General features: G+C 41.5%; 1 protein-coding gene across 3 annotated transcripts; it reads left to right on the top strand.

Moving 5' to 3' along the window:
• Positions 1–3,155: 3,155 nt before the first annotated feature.
• Positions 3,156–17,401, top strand: dzip1 (DAZ interacting zinc finger protein 1). Of its 3 annotated transcripts, none has more exons than XM_028572267.1 (18): positions 3,156–3,291; positions 3,887–4,034; positions 4,266–4,850; positions 7,224–7,263; positions 8,454–8,569; positions 8,800–8,958; positions 9,073–9,210; positions 9,298–9,360; positions 9,795–9,923; positions 10,415–10,463; positions 10,565–10,615; positions 11,267–11,442; positions 12,533–12,737; positions 13,020–13,188; positions 14,807–15,165; positions 16,087–16,208; positions 16,366–16,525; positions 17,007–17,401. In XM_028572267.1, the coding sequence occupies exons 2-18, from the start codon at positions 4,032–4,034 to the stop codon at positions 17,096–17,098; spliced, it is 2,616 nt and encodes an 871-aa protein (XP_028428068.1). In that variant the 5' UTR covers positions 3,156–3,291; positions 3,887–4,031; the 3' UTR covers positions 17,099–17,401. The 3 variants fall into 3 exon arrangements, with proteins under 3 accessions (XP_028428068.1, XP_028428067.1, XP_028428069.1); XM_028572266.1 differs by having other exon boundaries at positions 7,179–7,263; XM_028572268.1 differs by having other exon boundaries at positions 3,887–4,077; positions 7,179–7,263.
• The last annotated feature ends 1,741 nt before the right edge of the window (positions 17,402–19,142 follow it).

Below are 19,142 nucleotides of genomic sequence, written 5' to 3'. Positions count from 1 at the left end.
GTCTTGAAAGACAGTCACTATATTTGAATGCATCCCTCCCTGATTTAGAAATTGCATGAGCACACGTGCACACAGACAGAGAAAAACAACTGTATCAAAGGTTTCTTTTCACCTTGTGATCATCAAAATATCTCCAGATGCTTATGTTGAGAGCAGAAACACAGCAAGGATATCTGTACACAGCATTTCAGTATGCAGAGGGGTCTGAATCCATCTCGTCCACTGCAGGGGAAGATAAGAACCTCCTTCATGAATAAAGATGCTTCAGCATCCTCTCCTCTCTGTGTTCAATGTGTACTTCTTACTGTGGCCATTATTTATAGTCCCACTAAGACCCAGAGTGGTGAGAGTTGGTCTCATGGGGGATTGGGAAGTGGAGCTACTGCTACCTATAGTGGGAAAGATATACCACCTCACCCCCGCTGAGAACTTCGCACAGGAAATGAACTCATAAATCAAGCAGTAAATTGAGTGTAGGGCTGTGCTTACTCATCTCAAGAGGTCCGCTCCTCTTCCTCCACACACCCTGCTCCTTTTTTACTGCATGACTAATGCAACGCCGCAATTTCCCTGCCTGCGCGTGTCTCTCGCTCTGGTAAACTCTTATCAAAAAGTGTGGATTTTATTTTCAAGTAAACATCATAACTCTGGCCTTGAGGCTACAGTGAGTGTAGGAGCATCTAGGAAGGAGAACAAAAACTAGAGTCTAACTAGGATTTGGGTCCAGAAAGGAGAACATCAGCATCTTGTCCTAGAGCTGAACTTCACCGCCTCATTGTGATGCCACTGGTGAGAGCTGCCTGTCTTTACCAGGACACAGCCTCCCCTGGCCGCCCCAGGCTATCCTGACAGTCACAGGCCCTGTCCAGAGGAATTAAAATCTCTATTTATCAAGACTCGACTCAAGCTGTCTGGGGACTGGCCGGGGAAATGGCACACATTCAACCTCTTCCAGCAGTGGGACTCTGATGGAGAGTTCAACATGCTGGGACGTGCCAAAGCAGGTTGTTTCTTGACAGCATGTGTGATTAAAAAAAACAACGCTCTCTACCCAGCTTCACACTTTGTCTCGCTTTGTTTTAGTGCTGAGCCAGCGCCTGCATTGTCCTGAATGTGAATCATTCTTTAATGCTATGCTTAAAAAGAAACATCCAAAGAACAATTTAAGACTGATCTGTGAATACAGGCAGTGTACGTGCATGGACAAGTGTGTGTGTGGATCCACCCTGCTGAGCGTTGCTCCCTATTAAAGCCGGGACTGTGTCGCCTCCTGCAGCTGCTCTCCATCACAGCAGCAGTAGGCAGCATTTCCTCTGACACAGAGGGGAAGGCAGGAGGGAGGAATCGCCATCACTCCTTCACAATAAAGCCACAGCAGCTGAAAAGCTCTGATCAGATCTCTACTGACCTCCATTGGTGAAATAATGTACATGTTAGGGTGGCTGCCACAGTCATGGAAGGATGGAAATATTGTACTTTTTATAATAAAAACTTACTTAAGTACAATGCATTTTTTTCAAAGGTTGCCAACCTTCTCGGTCCCCTTACAAAAAAAGCAATGTCTAGTTGGGGCTCCTTGTCGTGTTTAAGATATCTCTGAGTTGTTAGCAGTTCCACCAAAGAGACAATTCCCCTCTAAACTTCTCAAATGGTTGCATCAGAATAGTTGTTTGAGACCCAAGAGAGGTCAAAGTATCCCATATAAAAGTAAACATTAGGCTACATGAAAGTGTTTTTAATTAAATACATTTGTGAAACAGAACTTTCTATGTCATTAATCATATTATGTCCCCACAGGGTTATCTTGTGACCCGTTGGAGGGGCCAGACCCTTAAGTTGGGAATCTTTATCATTTTAAAATATTTGATAAAACCTCTGTATTTTTGCTTTTGCTTAAGAATGATTTTGAATTCAGGACTTTTACTTGTGATTTCGTACTTTTTCTTTCTTTTTTATAAGTAAAGGGTTAGTAGTTTTCACACCTCTGCCATTGTTAAAACAGTGCTGTCACCACAGGGGTTGGTGCTATTGGGGCTAACAGCTGCAGTTTGTTAGCAAAATCAAACCAAACGATGTCATTATTATTAGATTATACAGGAGTGATGAAGAAAAAAGTAACCTCCAACCAATTTCCCAGCAGCAGGTTATTTCGACCAGAAGGGGGAGGCCTATACACAAGACCAGCGCACCTACTGTCGCAAAGTTTTCCAGAAATCGTCACTTAGGACATCACTCGGGCTGTATCGGTGGTTAAACCAGTATCTAAGCATGTAGGGCTGCTCTGCTTTCAACGTTTTAATCATGTCTTATCGGTTTCCGTCAAGTGAAGTGGGGGCCGGCCCGTCTACAACCCCGACTCCCTCATCCCTGTTTGAATTCAGACTCCCCACTTCAAAGCCCAGCGTGTTTCTCCCTTCCCCCTCCTCACTGCGAGCTGTGTCAAGTCGCCACAATACCACCGGAAATGAGGAGCATTGCCCTCAAAGTAATGGTTCGGCTCTGGTAAGGCTTCATGCATTACATTGAAATTGACTTTTTCCTTTTCAGAATAGTAAATGTGCTTCAAATTTGGAAAATTTTCACAGCAAAAAAAATAAAAAAATAAAAGATCAAACTGTAGCCTACCCTGATGGAATTTTGTCATTTTAGCAACAAACATGATTAAAAAACAGATTTAAAAAGGGAATATAAATAGATGTATCATATGGCATAGATGGCGTTGTAACATACTGTATGAATGCAAAGAAAACAATTATTTGAAAGAACCACATTAATATATCATTTATTGATACAAAACATATCATATAGCCTATGCAAAATGTCAAATGACATACGACTGATTTGAAAAAGGGTAAAGCAATGCATTTAGTTGCCCAATAGAACATGTGTAAATGTCATAAAACATTTATTTTTGTCCTTTGGCTATGTTCTAAGTATTTACAGATCTAAATTAAATTGTATTTTTTAGAAACATTGCATATCTGTATGTGCCAGATTCACTGACACATTTTCATCTGCAGTCATTTGCCAGGGAAATAACCCTAACCTAAAAAGATGTCCCTTAAACGTAGCTAGTTTATTTAATTGTGTTTCAGTTATTCATCAACGTTTTAATTTGAAGGTAATTACCGGAAGTTCATTTCGTCATTGCAGTTAGCTTTATGGTGGTCTTTTTTGTAAGCAGGGATTTAGGAATGTGGAGACCAGCAGCTACGTCACCCTGAAATCGCCTGGGGTCCTGTTGCAAGAAAACTTGTCCAAAGGCTGTGAATTGGTAACACAAACCCTCCGGTAAGTTTTTTTTAATGAAGTCCTGCAGTATTTTACAACATTTAAAATTCACAATTGTTGGTGATATATAATACTGTTGTAGCTAGTTACTTTAAAGTTTTGCCCAACACGTTACCTACAAAATGTCCGTTAGCTAGCCACGCTAATTACGTTAACGTTTAGAGGTTTGAAAAAAAACGTAACCATAATTACTTGACTTACAGTTTGTGAAATGTTTAGTACCTAAAACGACATCTTAACCGTTGCTTAGACAAGTTCAAGCATGTGTGCCATTGTTTAGGTTTAGGTCAAGCAAGGGTATAAAAAGCCTGCCCCAACATGAAGGGATTGTTTCGGAAACGTGATGCCAGGAGATTACCGTTAGCGGTATTTGCTGTTAGCAAGGAAACAGTTTTCGCTAAACCTCCTCGTGCTCATTTGCAGGTAAATTAGGTTGCGTTTCATTGGTTTGCTTAGCTAAGGAGAGTGCTCGACTTTAACATGCATTGCTGTGTTTCCCACAGGACGTAGCTAGTCCATCTCCCACACACTGTAGGGAAACATTTGCTGATTGCATGCAGTGTTTTGATAACATTTCTCTCCCCGGGGACGTTAGTCTCTGTCTCCATGGTAACGTGGCGGACGCCCAGCCTCGGCGTTGTCGCGTTGAGCTGACTGCAAGGGGGCGGAACCGGAGAGGAACAACCGGGAACAACGGGTCTTCGATTTCTTTCTCTCCGTAAAGGCGTAATCAGTCGAAGATGGTAAGGAGAGCGCAGCTGCATCAGGACAGCGACAGCATACTGGGTAGATGGAGATTGCATTGACAGTGGTGGAATCTGTGCTCTGTTGTTTTACCTCAAAGCAGATGCTGCTGGCTGTCTTTTCTTTTCTTTTCTTTCTCTCTTCCTGTGATTGTGTAGCGTGTATATTTTATGCTGAATGTGAATTGTTGCAAATGTGGATTTAAGACATCTCTTTGGTCTTTGTTTCAGCCATTTCACAACGGAGCATACTACCCCTACACCAGTGACACCCAGGGGACCCACTCATCAGCAGGGGTCCCATCCCTCCTGAATTCCCCACTCAGCCAGCACTCTGTACCTTCATCCAGCATGACTCCGTCCAGCGGAGCCCCCACCATCCTTCCTTTCAAGTTCCGCCCGCGCAGGGAGAGCGTGGACTGGCGGCGAATTAACGCCGTGGACATAGACCTGGTGGTGAGCCAGCTGGATGTGGACGCCCTGCAGGAGCACATCAGCAGCGTTACGTTCTGCAGCTTGGACGGGGAGCGATGTCAGCGGTGCCAGTGCCCTGTGGACCCAGCTCTGGTCAAGCTCTTGCAGCTGGCCCAGCTCACGGTGGAGTGGCTCCTCCACTGCCAGGAATTTCTCACCCTCAACCTGCGTGCAGTGGAGGAGCGGCTGGCAGCCGCTGACAGGGACCGCGAGCAGTTGCTGGCTCAGCAGAAGAAGCAGGATGAGAAGGTGAAGACGCTGACCGCCGAGCTCAAGCAGAGGAGGAGGGTCATCCGCACCCAGCAGTCCATGCTCACGCCACGAATCAGCAGCAGCCACAAGGTACCGCTGACACACTAAACGCTCACACTCTGTGGGTATCTGTTACCATTTGCGTCTCACATATGTTTGGCAAGCCGACAGCTAGCTTCATCCCCCCACCCCCTTCGCTCCTCCTCCTTAGGGGCCCCAACACTGTCATCGTTCCAAAGATCTATTCACAGCTCCGGCTTTGTGCATTTCACACCAGGGTTTGGAGGAAAAAAAGGAAATTGGTTGAAGGCTTGTATCAGAGCCCGGCAATATATTGGTCCTAAAATGGTTGTTATGCACTGTACAAAATCTGCTGTGGCAGCCTTATTTTGAGACTGGAAGAATAGGATTTAGCTGCAGAACAGATGGTCTCATTGGCAGCAATACGTTTTTTCAATCCACTTACAAAAGGGTGACAATGGCAGTCATCAAGATGACCGACTGACTCCCACTTCCCCCCACCCTCATATGTCCTTGTAGAGCATTTTGTCCTCTTTAGTATTGCTGAAGACGTACGTGTTTTACATACTGTTGGTTTATCTGTTGGATCCCTCTGCCTGTAAATATTGTCTCTGTTAGGTAGCTCGCTTACCTTTTTAGGTTATTTATACCCCAAATCAAAAATCTCCCTCTGTTCTTCAAGTGTACACTATGGCTGCAGCTGACCTAACCAAGCGGTTGCCAAGGCAACAGTATATAGTGTGTCATGACAGCGTGTGGTTGCTAGGTGTGCACCAGAAGCTCAGCTAACAGAGGTTGGCTCAATAATTAATAGAGAGGTTTGTGTCCTTTGAGGACCTTTTGGCATTTGTTGCTTGCCATGGCTCCACGTTTCTACCAAATACACACACACACACACACACACACACACACACACACACACACACACACACACACACACACACACACACACACACACACACACAGGGCTCTCACTTGAAGACTAACTTAATTCCACTCGCAATTTTCACAGTTATTCCAAACCCTTTAATTTAATTGCATCACTTACAGACGTATTCATTGTAGCAGCACACTGCTTCTCCGTGTCATGTGGCAGCCTTTGAATCTTGGCAGTCGTATGTTGTGACAAGATATCAGTTGCAGCAGGTTTAACATCGAATGAAGTCACAGGCACGATGAGCGGCAGAGTTAAATGTAGCGTGTGCGTGTGCGTGTGCGTGTGCGTGTGCGTGTGTGTGTGTGTGTGTGTGTGTGTGTGTGTGTGTGTGTGTGTGTGTGTGTGTGTGTGTGTGTGGCATAGACATAATCTAGTCTAGTTGGTAAGTGTTAGTGAGCTGAAGTGTAGTGACGCCTGCTGCAGGGAGCAAATCAACATCACTCACGCTATCTGTCTGTTTGAAAATCACATGTACACATGAACTCAGCGGACGCTCCTGTTTGGAGCGTAATCTCAGCGTCAAACTGTGCATTGTCTGAAACCTCATGTCCTACTCCCTATATAATAGGCACTCAGTAGTTTACGAGATTTTGGACTATAAAATGTGACTCATTGCATTGTGGGATTGTTACTATAGACACTATAGGCTGAAAATTCAGACACAAAAATAAAAAAGGCAGTGTGCTTCATAGTAGAGCCGTAACAATTAGTTGATTGTCAGACGAAAAAACAGCAATTACTTTGAAGATAATTGATAAACTGTTCAATCTCTTCTAACGTGAAGATTTGCGGCAGTGAAGTTTTGAAGTTTTCATGGGAACTATGATGGATTTGTGATGTTTTAAAGACCATCAAAGTAATTGAATAATTAAGAAAATCTGCACATTAATAGATCATAGAAATAAGTGTTAATTGCAGCCTAACTACGCTGACTAACTGTGACTTGAACAGTAGTATCCATCCATTGAATAATAAGTTCACATTTTCAAACCTCGGTGCAGTATAACAAAATGCAACTATAAAAAACACAACCAAATACAGAAACAATTAGCAAATAAACACAACATCATAATTTCTGTACTTGTTTTCTTTTTCTATATTTGCAGCAAATATTGTTATGCTGCTTATGTGTTGTCAAACATTGTGTTTCTCAATGTGTTTTATTTCTTGGCAGTGTTTTTTTTCTAAATGCTGTGCATGTGTTGTTGAGTTGGGGATGTTTTCTTCATCTGCTTGTGTTTTGTCTATTTGTATGTGTTTTCATTCAGTTGTTGAAGTCCGAAGAGCAATGTTAAACATATGTTACTGAAAATGTCGTCTCACCATCAAATTCAGACCAACATCTTACTGATACTTCATCTAAACTGTCCTTTCAGTGTTTGTTGCTTGAGATTTACTCTCATTTTCAAAAGATGCACAGGGCGATATAATAATGCCTGTATTGTGTTTGTTTCTTTTAGTGTCCACATTGTGATAAATCCTTCCTCAATTCCTCGTTTCTCCAGAATCACATGCAGCGCCGCCACCCTGACGAGTATGAGATTGGTAAGTCAGCCAGTCACGAAGGTTTGCTGAGCAGCTTAGAAGAGGGACAGGGAGAGAGTGAGTGACAATACTAAACTAAAGGTAGGAGTAGGGCTGGGCGATATGGAGAAAATCAAATATCACAATATTTTTGACCAAATACCTCAATATCGATACCGCAACAATATTGTAGTGTTGACTATTGTTGCTTTCACAAAATATTTGCACAATGAGATTTTTGATAAATAATTATCAGTAACCTGGATATAATGACTAAGTGGATAAAGGCAAATAATAGAACAGTTACAACAGTCTGGTAAGTTCAGAAAATGATGTAACTTTACTGTAATGCTGCCTTTAAAACCAGGAAAAGACACGACTTATGCCATAATACAATATTACGATATCCAAAATCTAAGACAATATCTAGTATCCTATCACGATATCGATATAATATCGATATATTGCCCAGCTCTAGGTAGGAGTCAGATATATCACTTACTCGGAAGACACATTACAGCATTTATGGATGGAGTCTTGTAGGGCTGTACCAAGTGGCTGGTAGATTTGCATCACTCACCAACCAAAAAACAATGGCAATCTATTGAGTGGCTGGTAAAATTTGAACATTCACTTGCCATTTGGCTGGTAAACGAAAAAGTTAATTTTGAACAATGGCTGTACCTAATTTTGCCAGTCAAATTGGATTTGGCTGTTCAATATGAATATACTATTCCTTTCTTTTTTTTTCCAGCAAGGCTTTATTGAACTGCCAGATTTTCCTGCCATGGATTCAACGTTAGCCCTCCTAGCTAATGCGTCCCATATTTGACAACAAGAGTGCAAAGCTTCACCTGTTTCCGTTTGTACCCTTCACAATAATAGCCCAGCTTAAATTAACTCGGAGCATTTCATTAAGAGGCAACTCAATAACCTAGACACTAGAAACAAAAACCAGAGACCATATCGTATGAAGTTGCTGTGAGCTGTAAATTCACAATTTGGTTTTCATTTAGGGAAATGGAGATGACGTTCACTTTGCAGCTACATGTCGGCACAGAAATGCGTAGAGGAGTACGTTAGCTGCAAACTGACTGACAAAAAGACTGCTCAACTTGACGTCAACTGACGGGTCCTGACTAATCATTTGCGGGTTCCTGCATATTGTATCATTACATACAATATCTTTTTTTTTTCTTACATTATTCCAGAGATGCGGTCAGACAGTGAGAAGAAATCTCAGATTGAAAGCCTTAAATTGGAGATCAACAGTCTGAAGGAGCAGATTGTTCAGCAGCAACAGGACTTGCAAGCCAAAACAGCTCAGGTAGGAAAACCAGACCATTGTGACAGAGCTGAAATGATTGATCAGTGAATTGATTAGTCATTATATCTTTTTTCATATATGATGGTAAACTAAATATCTTTGGGTTGTTGGTTACACACCTGATTTTGAGTAACCCTAAAAATAAAAAATAATATTTAAGTTTCTACTTTTATACCAATCATTTGTGGATTTGTAAATAGAAAATCTTTTGTATTTTGTTGTGATTCCAGGAAAAAGAGCAGCAGTCTATGCACAGGGACCTGCTGAGAGAATTGGACCGTTTTAAGGCTGAGGAGATGGCACGCATGGACAGAAAGATAGAAGACAGCAGGGATGGCATGCGCAGGGAGATGGAGTTTCTTTACACCCGAAATGTTCAAGCTCTCAATGTATGCAAATGATACTTGGATAATTCCATTAGCAGCTTCTTTATATTTCATATTCGGTCTTCGGGATATCTTCTATCCATGCCTCTTTTTTTTAACTATTTCACATGTTTCTAGGAAGCAAATCAGAATCAGACAGCCAGGCATGAAAAACCAGCGAGCCCTGTTCAGTCGCAGCCCGAGAGAGATCTGGACAACTACAAAGAAATGCAGATACAAGCCATGCAAAAACTGGAACATCAAATGAAGAAACAGGTTAGTGTAGAGAGGAGACGCTGTTTTCAAACCTAAAAGTGAATTAAGTTATTTTAAGTATTAAGTACAAAAAATATTCTCTCCTAGGACAAAAAGTGGGGATCCAGGCTGCAGGAAATAAAGGCCCAACACGAGTCTGAAAAGAATCAGGTATGTTTTTAGAGATGTTCCAATACCGTTTTTTGCTTTCCGATACAAGTACTGACCCGATACCATGGTGTCATACAGTATATTGTATTATGTTCTAACAGCTGTATACTACTATCCCTGTATGGACGTGATATGATTTCTATCTTTGTTGTACGGCCTGACTTTTTGTGAATGCCATAGAACTTTCTTTTATGATCCAGTTTGACAGTCAGTCATAACCTAAAAAGAACATAAACTACTTTTTTAAAGTACTTTTTCTTCTAGGCTAAATTACGTATAATACCGATACCAGCATTTTAGGCAGTATAGGAGGCTTTTCCGATACTGGTATCAGTAACGTTAAAACTAGTACTCTATAAATGAAATATTTAACAAGGTTTAGTTAGAAATGTGTTGGAAGCTGGAAAATGCATCTTCTTCCGGTCATCTTCCAGTTGCTGAACGAGTTGAGCAGAATGCAGTTGTCTGTGTCGGAGCACCAGGAGAGCAGCCACAGGCTGCAGCAGGAGATGAGCAGGAGGCTGCAGGAGAAGGAGCAAACCATCCGGGCTCAGAGGGAGCAGGTTAGCACTGACTCCCACTCACACAGCCATCACCGCCCAGTGTGATTATGTCTGAAGAGGAAGTGAGGCGGAGGGTCAGCCCTTGTTGAGGATATCCTGTATTTGCTTCATGGGCTCAGATTGTGTTGTATTGAGACATGATGATACTGTACATTTGACAGCAACCATGGTGCACAGGAAGCTGATGCTTTTCCTGGAATAGTTCCATATTTCCCCATGGTTACTAGTGGTAACAACAAGTGTGGTTTAAAACTACAGGTTCCAGAATTCTGGGGGCAGCAGACAGGCTTTGAGCAGCTAGTTTTAAAAAAATACAGAAATACAACAAAACTTGCTTTGTTTTAATAAATAAGTCATGCCATGAACTGCAATCTGATTTCCTGGTGCAACACAGCAAGGGTAGTTTTCCACACGAATGCAGGGAATGGTGAAAGGAGTTTGTTAGAGGTTAAATGACCAGATATAACAAGTCCTCATTTTTCTTTCACCAGATAAGGAATATTTCCTTAAATCCACCCACCAAAATAGTGGAAGTACCAGGTATGGATTTTCCTTCTGTTATGTTTTCATCAACAACGTTTTTCACTGAAGGAAGCTGCGTGTATGATCTTAATACATTCATTACATTCTCTGTTTTTCAGTCATCGCCAGTGCACCAGCTCCAGAGCCTAAGCCAAAAAGAGTTGTACTTGGTAAGTTAGTAAAAGGCCAGCTGTCATAAGGACATTTTCACCCCCACAGAGGCTGAGCATGTGCTTTCATTCATGAAGGATTTACATTTCAGATAGCAAACGGAATAAAGCAGTGCTGTCACCACATTAGTTCCCCTCCTCTCTTTTTAACACATATTTTCTCTGACTCCCTGACTTTCAATGACCATTGACCACATGTGCTGTCCAATTAGAGGAGCCAGTCCCTGCTCCTAAGCTGGATCCTATACAGGAGCTGTCAGAGGAGGAGAAAGGTAAAACAGGAAATAAAACCAACGGAGCTGGTCGACTGCATGCTGTCTGCATGGATGCATCAGTCTCTGTCGGGACTGAGGTCATCTCTGTCCACACTTTATGGAAAGCAAGCTGATTGTTGACATTCATTGACGCCTGCCATGTCAGCATTGCTGATCATTTCATCCATCCGTCATCTTGTTGCAAAAAAAACTTGTAGGCCTTCTCCTCTTCTGCCTGCCCCACTGCAGTCACATCCATCCACCCAAACCTTTGGCATGGAGCTTGCTGTGAAAGTTGGCAAATGCATGTTCTTTTTTTCTTCTTTATGCCTCTGCCGCCTGTAATTGGAGCCTAACTATCCACAAATGGCTGATTTACGTGACATTTCTTTTACAGACTCAAGCAGCTTCTCTGAGAGGAGGCCAGTGGAGAAGAAGCCCGAGCCTGTACCAGAGAAGAAGCACAGGATGACCACCAGTGCTCTAAAAAGGAACCCCAACATCAAGAAAGAGATGCGGCCAGATCTTGAGCAGGCTGTTATTGAGAAGCTGGAGAACCTGGGAGTCAAGCCTGTAAGTTCACACTTTCAAGTAAGGTTCAGGAAGCTTCAGGGGGATACTGAGGAGGACACGTTGTTGGATGCTGTCCTCCTCTTTTTACTTTTTCTTCAATGCCTAACGAATCTATCTCTTTCTGCTTGAGCAGCACTGGTTGAAGCCTGAAAATATTGTAAACAAATTAATAACATAACTGATTACACTGGTTTTGACTGTTGAGCTCCGTTTCAGACTGATACCTCCGGTTCAGGATGGTCCTCATCCTCAACACATGCCTTTTTCAGTCGCGGAAAATACTTTTCAATACTCATCTGGATTGAAGCAGCAAACATTCAGTGTAAGAGTAAAAAAATTACATAACATTATTTATAAAAACTTTATTTGATTCACAGCTGCTACATATAGTGTTTTGACCTCGACAACCCAACTGCATTTACCGCAAACTTGCGACTAGTTAACTTTCTAAAGCAGGCACAATCACTTGTTTGCTAAGAGTCGGGTCGGGACTCCAACATTAACACACTGACAACATTGTATTCAGAATATAAATTATGTTTATAGCACTTTTTAAGGTGTGATTGTGTAAAGGTGTTCACGAGTTACCAACCTTTCGTGAATTTCGCCAGCCGTTTCCTGTGTGTGTGTGTGTGTGTGTGTGTGTGTGTGTGTGTGTGTGTGTGTGTGTGTGTGTGTGTGTGTGTGTGTGTGTGTGTGTGTGTGTGTGTGTGTGTGTGTGTGTGTGTGTGTGTGTGTGTGTGTGTGTGTGTGTGTGTGTGTGTGTGTGTGTGTGTGTGTGTGTGTGTGTGTGTGTGTGTGTGTGTGTGTGTGTGTGTGTGTGTGTGTGTGTGGAGGAGAGCAGGGAAAGGAAATTCAGCTGAACGAATGCTGCGTGTTTTACATAGCATTAAAAAAAACTGCAAAGTGCAGCGGCAGGTGTTGATTGCGCGGCGCACCGCCACAATATAGTCTGTGTGTGGGGAAACACTGATATACCTGGTGCATATTTGAACCATTGTACAACATACAGAAAGAAAATACTCGTAAATGTTCTTTTACTGAACCGGTTTTGTAACTTTTGCTCATAATGTCCTCTACCTCTCCTCAGGATCAGAGTGGTCTGAAGGACAAAGAGCTTGCCTCCATCCTGGCCAAGGTGCATTCGAAGCGGCAGAGCATTGCAAAGGGGATGCCTGAGTACTGGCGCCATCGGGAGGAGATAGCCAGCACTGTGGAGCAGAAGCTGGGCGGTCAGAGGAGAGGCAGCGACCCTGCTCCTGAGTCACAGGCCAGATCCAGACAATCGGTTCAAGGTGAGTCATCAAAAAGCCTCTTAGCACATGAGATCGTCTCGCTTAGTTCTTACTCTGCCCATAGGCCAATAATAACCACACTGTATGCACTACTTTGCTAGCTTGTTGTCATCCACTTTTGCATTAGCGGCTTGTAATTGGTTCTGACCGCATGTGCATCCAACACTATGCGTCTAATCTGGGAAAGCTTGTTTGCCGCCACATTAGCTGATTTAAGCTCTGACACAGTCAGTGACTGATCTGCTAATTGTGTTTATACTATCTGTTTTTTTCTGCATGCAGTGTTGCAGATCCGCCCTCGATCCAGTAGCCTGCCCTCCAGAGCGACCCAGGTGGTGTCTGGACCTGCAGTCAAACAGCCCAAGACCCCCCAGCCGGCACCAAGGATCAAGGACACCACCCAACCCAAGACATCTACACCCAAGGCTGCTCTGAGGACCTTCGCATCCAAGTAAAGAACAAACTTTGTATAAAATGAAGTGGTTTATTGTCGCTCTCTATAAATGTCTCATTGGTGTTAACATGTGTCCTGATAATCAAATTACAAGGATTGAATGAGAATACATTACACATACCAGGGGCTCTCAAACTTATTACTCAAAGGTCCGCATCTGATTTTTATTCAAGGTCCGGAACAGTTGGCAATTACAAAATAACATTTAATCAACTCACTTATAGCTTTTAATCAACATGCATTCAAGTTGAGTACTCTGTTTTCCTGTTCAACTTTTGTACCGATACCAGTACCTGGAATTTGGTACTGCTACCCATTTGTACCTTTTTTAGGTAGCCTACTCATTCAGTTATAACAAAATGTATTTCAGTTGTAAAAACACCTCCAAACCTATTTTTCCTATTTACATTACAACATTTTACACACCACACAAAATAAATCCCCTCCTTATCTCCCATTCCCCTCCCAAACCCGTCCCTATAACCTCCAGCCTGTCAGTCTGTCACCAGGGCATAGAGAACGCTGTTGTGCGTGTCTCAGAGGAAGTGTTTCCACACTGTCACTGTTTTCGGCCTGCCATTTTATATTGCTGCGAACGTTTTTGAAAACCGTAACCACACTTGCCACTGCTTTATCGGCATTGTCCTGACTCACTGGGACTTGAACAAGCTGAAGAGGTAGCTCTGCTGCGCCCTGGTCACGTAGCAGCGGCAGTATATTTCAAATATTTCACACTAATCATGAAGGTTAAACTTTGCAATTATCCCACTTCACATGCGTGCCAAACCCTGGAATCCGTGATCCGTACTACGTTTGGTTACACTACAACTATATATTCAACGTCACTAACAACTTATTGATCAATAGAAAAATAATCTTAATATGGAAAACATTACACCTCATAAGGTATTGTCCTTTGTCTGGACTTTGAGAAGCCCTGACATATACTAAAGATATAAATGCAACCAAAATCTTAACACAATCACCCAAAACCATTTTTGTATTTGGCAGCGTTGCAACAAAGTGGATAAGAGAAGCAGCTGCATCTGAGGTTGCACCAAACAAGTTAGAAACAAGTTAAGATAGAGCTTTTTGATATTTACAGCAGGAGCACAGACTACATTCCTTTTTATTTAAAATGACGCTGACATGCACAGTCAGTATTATGCTGTACAGTAACCGTTAGTTGGATTTGTTAAGGCGTTGACTTCAGCAAAATGCTTTTGCCAAGATGGAAGTATTCCAGAGACTTATTATGCAACATATGAAGTGACTATATTCATGTCATATAGCTCTGCAACAATGTTTTGAGGGAAGTCGACTTAGTATGAGCAACACTGTGGTGAGTTTAGTGTGAAACTAGCTAGTTATTGTTAACACTCAAACTTAGAATCAATCCTGTGTGACGTTGGTGCAACAGGCTGCTGGAGAGTAAAAAATAATGCCTTTTTTGTATATAAAATATAAATATATATAATATAATAAAAGTGTATAGATAACATTTGTTGTTGTGTGCTGGTTACAAATTAAATCTTAAATAGTTAATATTTTATATAGCTTTAAGAAAAAGAAATGTTGAGTAATTAGTAAAAAAGCTGTTTCTGTGATTCTTGAGGACCCCTCCTTTCAGTTCAGATGAAGAATCTGAAGAAGAGGACACAGACATGGAGGAGGAACAGCGCCAAAGACACCACAGGGGCAAATCACCACAGCCCAGACCAAACCAGGTCCAAATCAGAGCAAGCAAAGCCAGTCTGGTCCAGGCTAGGCCGGCTCCAGCCAGCCACTCGTTCTCCTCCAACCCCCAGCAGGCCAGGGGGCCAGTGGGCGGTGTGACCAGGACTACAGTCACAACGATGGAGAGTGATGACGAGGAGTGGTCCGAGGTCAGCGAGCTGCAGGAGATCGACCCAAAGTGTCTCCAGACTTACAAAGACCAGAACGGCAACGTGGATAAGAGAAACTTTGGCATAGGTAAGAGTTCAATTAATTCTCCTGTTTGATATTTGCCAGAATCTGGCCAGCAACATTCCTATAAAAAGTTTTTATTAATGAATGAAATGATAATGGCACAAAGTGAGACAACGTGAAAGGGGTTACTGCTGTTATCACCTGAATCTACAGCTCCCCTCGGTTTTACAGAGCTTCATAGTGAGTTCCAGCTTCTTGTTTAGCTGTCCAGTTGACAACTTTACTGTTTTGGTTCTCGTAGCATAATGTCCAGCTGTTTTCAGTGAAAAGACTTTTAAAACCTCAAGAAACACAACCAACTTATTTCATTAAATTGAGTAACTAAGTATGCCCGAAATCGCAGGAGAGCAGGGCACCATCTTATTTAAATTTGAATCAAACCGCAAACTTTGTCTATAATGGAAGTAAATGTAGTCTTTTTCAGTTTTTTATCAAATCATAAATGTTGTTAGAGCAAAACGACTACCCTGCAATATTATTATGTTGTTTTAAGGCAATAGCGCCCACTCCTACCATGGGTCTTGCAGGTTAAGCAGATGTTATAGATGTCTGTGGTTTGTCTCATCACAGGCTCACGCAACAGTGTCATCTGCTGCAAACAGAGGTTAGAAGATAATTTCATAGAAAGGTGGCAAAACAAGGTTAAACGTATGTCATCGTGTGATCTAAACTATGGTTTATATTGGAAAAAACACTAAATGACAGACAGACCTCGAGGTTAACAACACCAGAATCCACATCCAGGTCCTTGGAAGATATGAAGCTTTGGATATAAACCTAATTTATAATTTTTTTTATTCTGACAGTCAGATATGTAAATGTCAATGTAAAATAGGTGTCTTCTGAAGAATGTTAGTAATTTATGTTGCACTTCATTCCTGCCAGGCACCGTTTATTATTTAATGAATTGTCTGTTTCTCCTAGAGAACAAAATCAGTGACATGGCCAGAAAAATGGAGAAGCAGTTTGCAGAGAGAGCGATAAAGAAACCAGCGGGGGGCGTCAGCATCTTACCAGAGAGGAAGGACGAGGTTCAGGAACTCACGGTGAGATTCACTCTATGATGGAACCTCAGTGCATAACTTCGGTGTACAAAGCTGCTAGCTCATTTGATATCATTATGTAGTGGAAAGCAGCGTCAGCCTCGTGCAGGTCGTACTGCATTGTTAAATGTTTGAGTAATGTTTCTGTATGTGGTAACAGTACACAGATCTAGAGGAGAGCAGTGAGTGGGTGGTCTCCTCCTTAGAGGACAAACCAGAGACGTCGAAACCAGCTCAGGGCTCTGGACCAATGAGGAAGAGCCTGGACTCACCCAGCACCAGTGTCTGGGGAACCTCCACAGGAAGGGGTCCCAAATCAGGTCAGTTCCAGAAATAACTTCAATATAGGAGGACATGTTGGAGTATTCATCCTTTACTTTTGTGGCCATAAATCAGTGCAATACCATCCTGACACACCTTTTTTACATGTTCAAATCCTCAAACCTTTAGGATTTTCATTGCATAACCTTGTTGGGAAGGGGTGGGGATGGACTGGTTTTAGGAATATGTTTGTAAAATTGTATGTTCAGATGTTTTGTACTCAACTTGCATTGAATATTTATTGATTTCCCTACCTGCCCAGGGACTACGGGCGGAAAATAGCAATTGTGCCACAACCTGGTACAATGCGTATCTCCTTGTTCTTATACAAGGTTATTGTTTAACTGTGCATTGTCTCTGTTTAAATAAAATGACATTACATATAGATGCGGGTTTATAATAAGTTGCAGTGGTTATTTTAGACTTGTCCTGTCTGTAAAGCAGTAGAGTAAACACGGCTGTTTGTGTTGTGCCCGGCAGGTCTGACTGAAGCGGGAACCGGAAGCACCCTAAAGAGCAGCCTGTGCTCCCTCAGTGACATCAGCGACTCCGAGGACATTAGCAATAAATAACAATAAACACTACAGCTGATCAGGTGATGTAGCTCTACGCAAAGCACAGACACAAAAGACCTCAGTCAACTCTTCTGACACCTACAGTCCATGCCAAATAGCCATATTTCATACTGTTATTATAGGGAAGCTATGATAGAGAGAGCAATACTCTACTTTGGATTCAGACATTTGTATAGAAAAGAAGACCATCTAATAAATGTGTTAAAGATAAATTAGATTACAGCTTCGATTGAGCCGTCTCACCTAATGCCTTGTGCCAATTATTTGCTTGCCTTAGATTAAACTATTTTCAGTGTTTAACTCTAAATAGTCTTTTTTTCGTTTGGTATATTCACTGAATTATAACCCACACTCCAAATGAGATGCTGTATGTTGTTTGTGTAAAATTTTGTACATCAAATTTTATAATGCCTTCATGTGTTAAATGAAGCAATGAGATGGGATTTTGTATAGCAACTATTTATACAAGCAATAAAAGATTTCTTTGTGGAATACATACTTGAACCTAATTTTTACATGAAACAATCTGGGCACATGACATTTTTCTTTCTCCAAACAAGCAGAATAACCAAAACTGATTAATTACGAATTTGTCACATTATCATTGTCTTCACACTTTGGTTTAATAAGATAATTCACATTTCCAGTCATGCAAGACTTCACATCTTTTTTAACATTAGGTTCGTGTTAGCTAATGCTCTGCAGACCTCATGTCAAAAATAATATTTGATGTTAAAAGAAAAAGAAGAAAAATTAAGAAATGTACATGTTTTGTTTTTCAGAAGAATAACAGTATCTTTGAAAGGCCGTTCAATATATGAAATACTATATGAAACAAATCGATACCCATATGTAAGCATTTCAAGTTAAATTGCTATGCAGAATTTTAGCCACAAAACAATTCCTTAACAAACAGGGTGCAGAGTTTGTAACAATGACATAGAATCATTCACTCATAATTCATGTTTTGGGCCTTCCCTCCAGTGTCATTGTTTTGGGATTATGGCTAAAGGATTGTAATGTAAAGGCAGATTAACAGCTGTGACTAGTTACTTTTCTGATTTAATAATGATAAATAAGACTATATACTATATGTCTATGGAGATTAATTTATGCATCCAGGTAATTTCAACAAAGCTTTAGTTTTAAAAACACTGGGTTAAAAAATATAAAATACGACGTTTCACTGTTCATCCAAACGCCTTCATCAGTTGTTTAGTGTGCACAAGAACTAACTCTGGCCTTAGTACACAAGGCAGTCACATGATCTCATGGCATGAAGTCACATGACTGCTAAGATGTAGTCCATTTGTGTTGCCAGAGAAGATGGTGTCCCAGCAGCTTCAGATGATGCCCCTCCCCCTGCTTAAGAGGTGACTTCTATAGCACTATTCAAAGTCCTCGAATATGCATGTTTACATACAAATAAAACAAAACAAGCAGCTATTGTTTAAAGCAAGGTTAGAATAAAAAAAAAAAGATACAACTATCCAACAGTACATGAAGTAGTTAAAATTAGCTTCACCTCGACCAAATACAACATTAAAGTACAAAAATGTGACAATAAAATGCTGACGGGCATTCTTTTTTATAGTGTGGCTTGGCTACTTTTACATCAGTAAATCATTTGAATACTTTCTCCACTGCCAACCAACCTACACGTGTGACACAGTCAATTAAAAGGAACTGTCTCGTTGTGGAACAGCAGACATAAAATCCTCAATGTCAGTGCTTCAGTCTGGCTGCCTGACTCGGCCACGAAGCTCATTTGTAAAACTGTTTTTGTATGAGAGTTACAGCTGTGTCGGCGCCCTGTTCTGGCAGCATTGGCTTCCTTAAATATCATTGATCACTGTTCATTCATCATTGTTTCCCAAACATTTTCAGCTGTCTAACCTTTATCAGGATGAAATCTGAGGTTGACCAGTGATCACTAATGTGACTAATAGATCACCATAGATATTAAATATACAAAACATCATTGTCATTTGTTGGATTGTCTGATTTTGAGTGCCATCTTCTGGCAACTCAGAAGAAGTTC

The sequence above is a fragment of the Perca flavescens genome, chromosome 24, assembly GCF_004354835.1.
Source record: "Perca flavescens isolate YP-PL-M2 chromosome 24, PFLA_1.0, whole genome shotgun sequence".
NCBI classification, from domain to species: Eukaryota; Metazoa; Chordata; class Actinopteri; order Perciformes; family Percidae; genus Perca; species Perca flavescens.
This window is presented reverse-complemented; position numbering and strand designations above follow the sequence as displayed.

Bases quoted from the DNA above. Each gene is read 5' to 3' on its own strand.
- dzip1 (XM_028572266.1), top strand. The intron at 4,851-7,178 runs GTACCGCTGACA...TGTTTCTTTTAG, and splicing joins GAATCAGCAGCAGCCACAAG to TGTCCACATTGTGATAAATC. The intron at 16,209-16,365 runs GTGAGATTCACT...ATGTGGTAACAG, and splicing joins ACGAGGTTCAGGAACTCACG to TACACAGATCTAGAGGAGAG.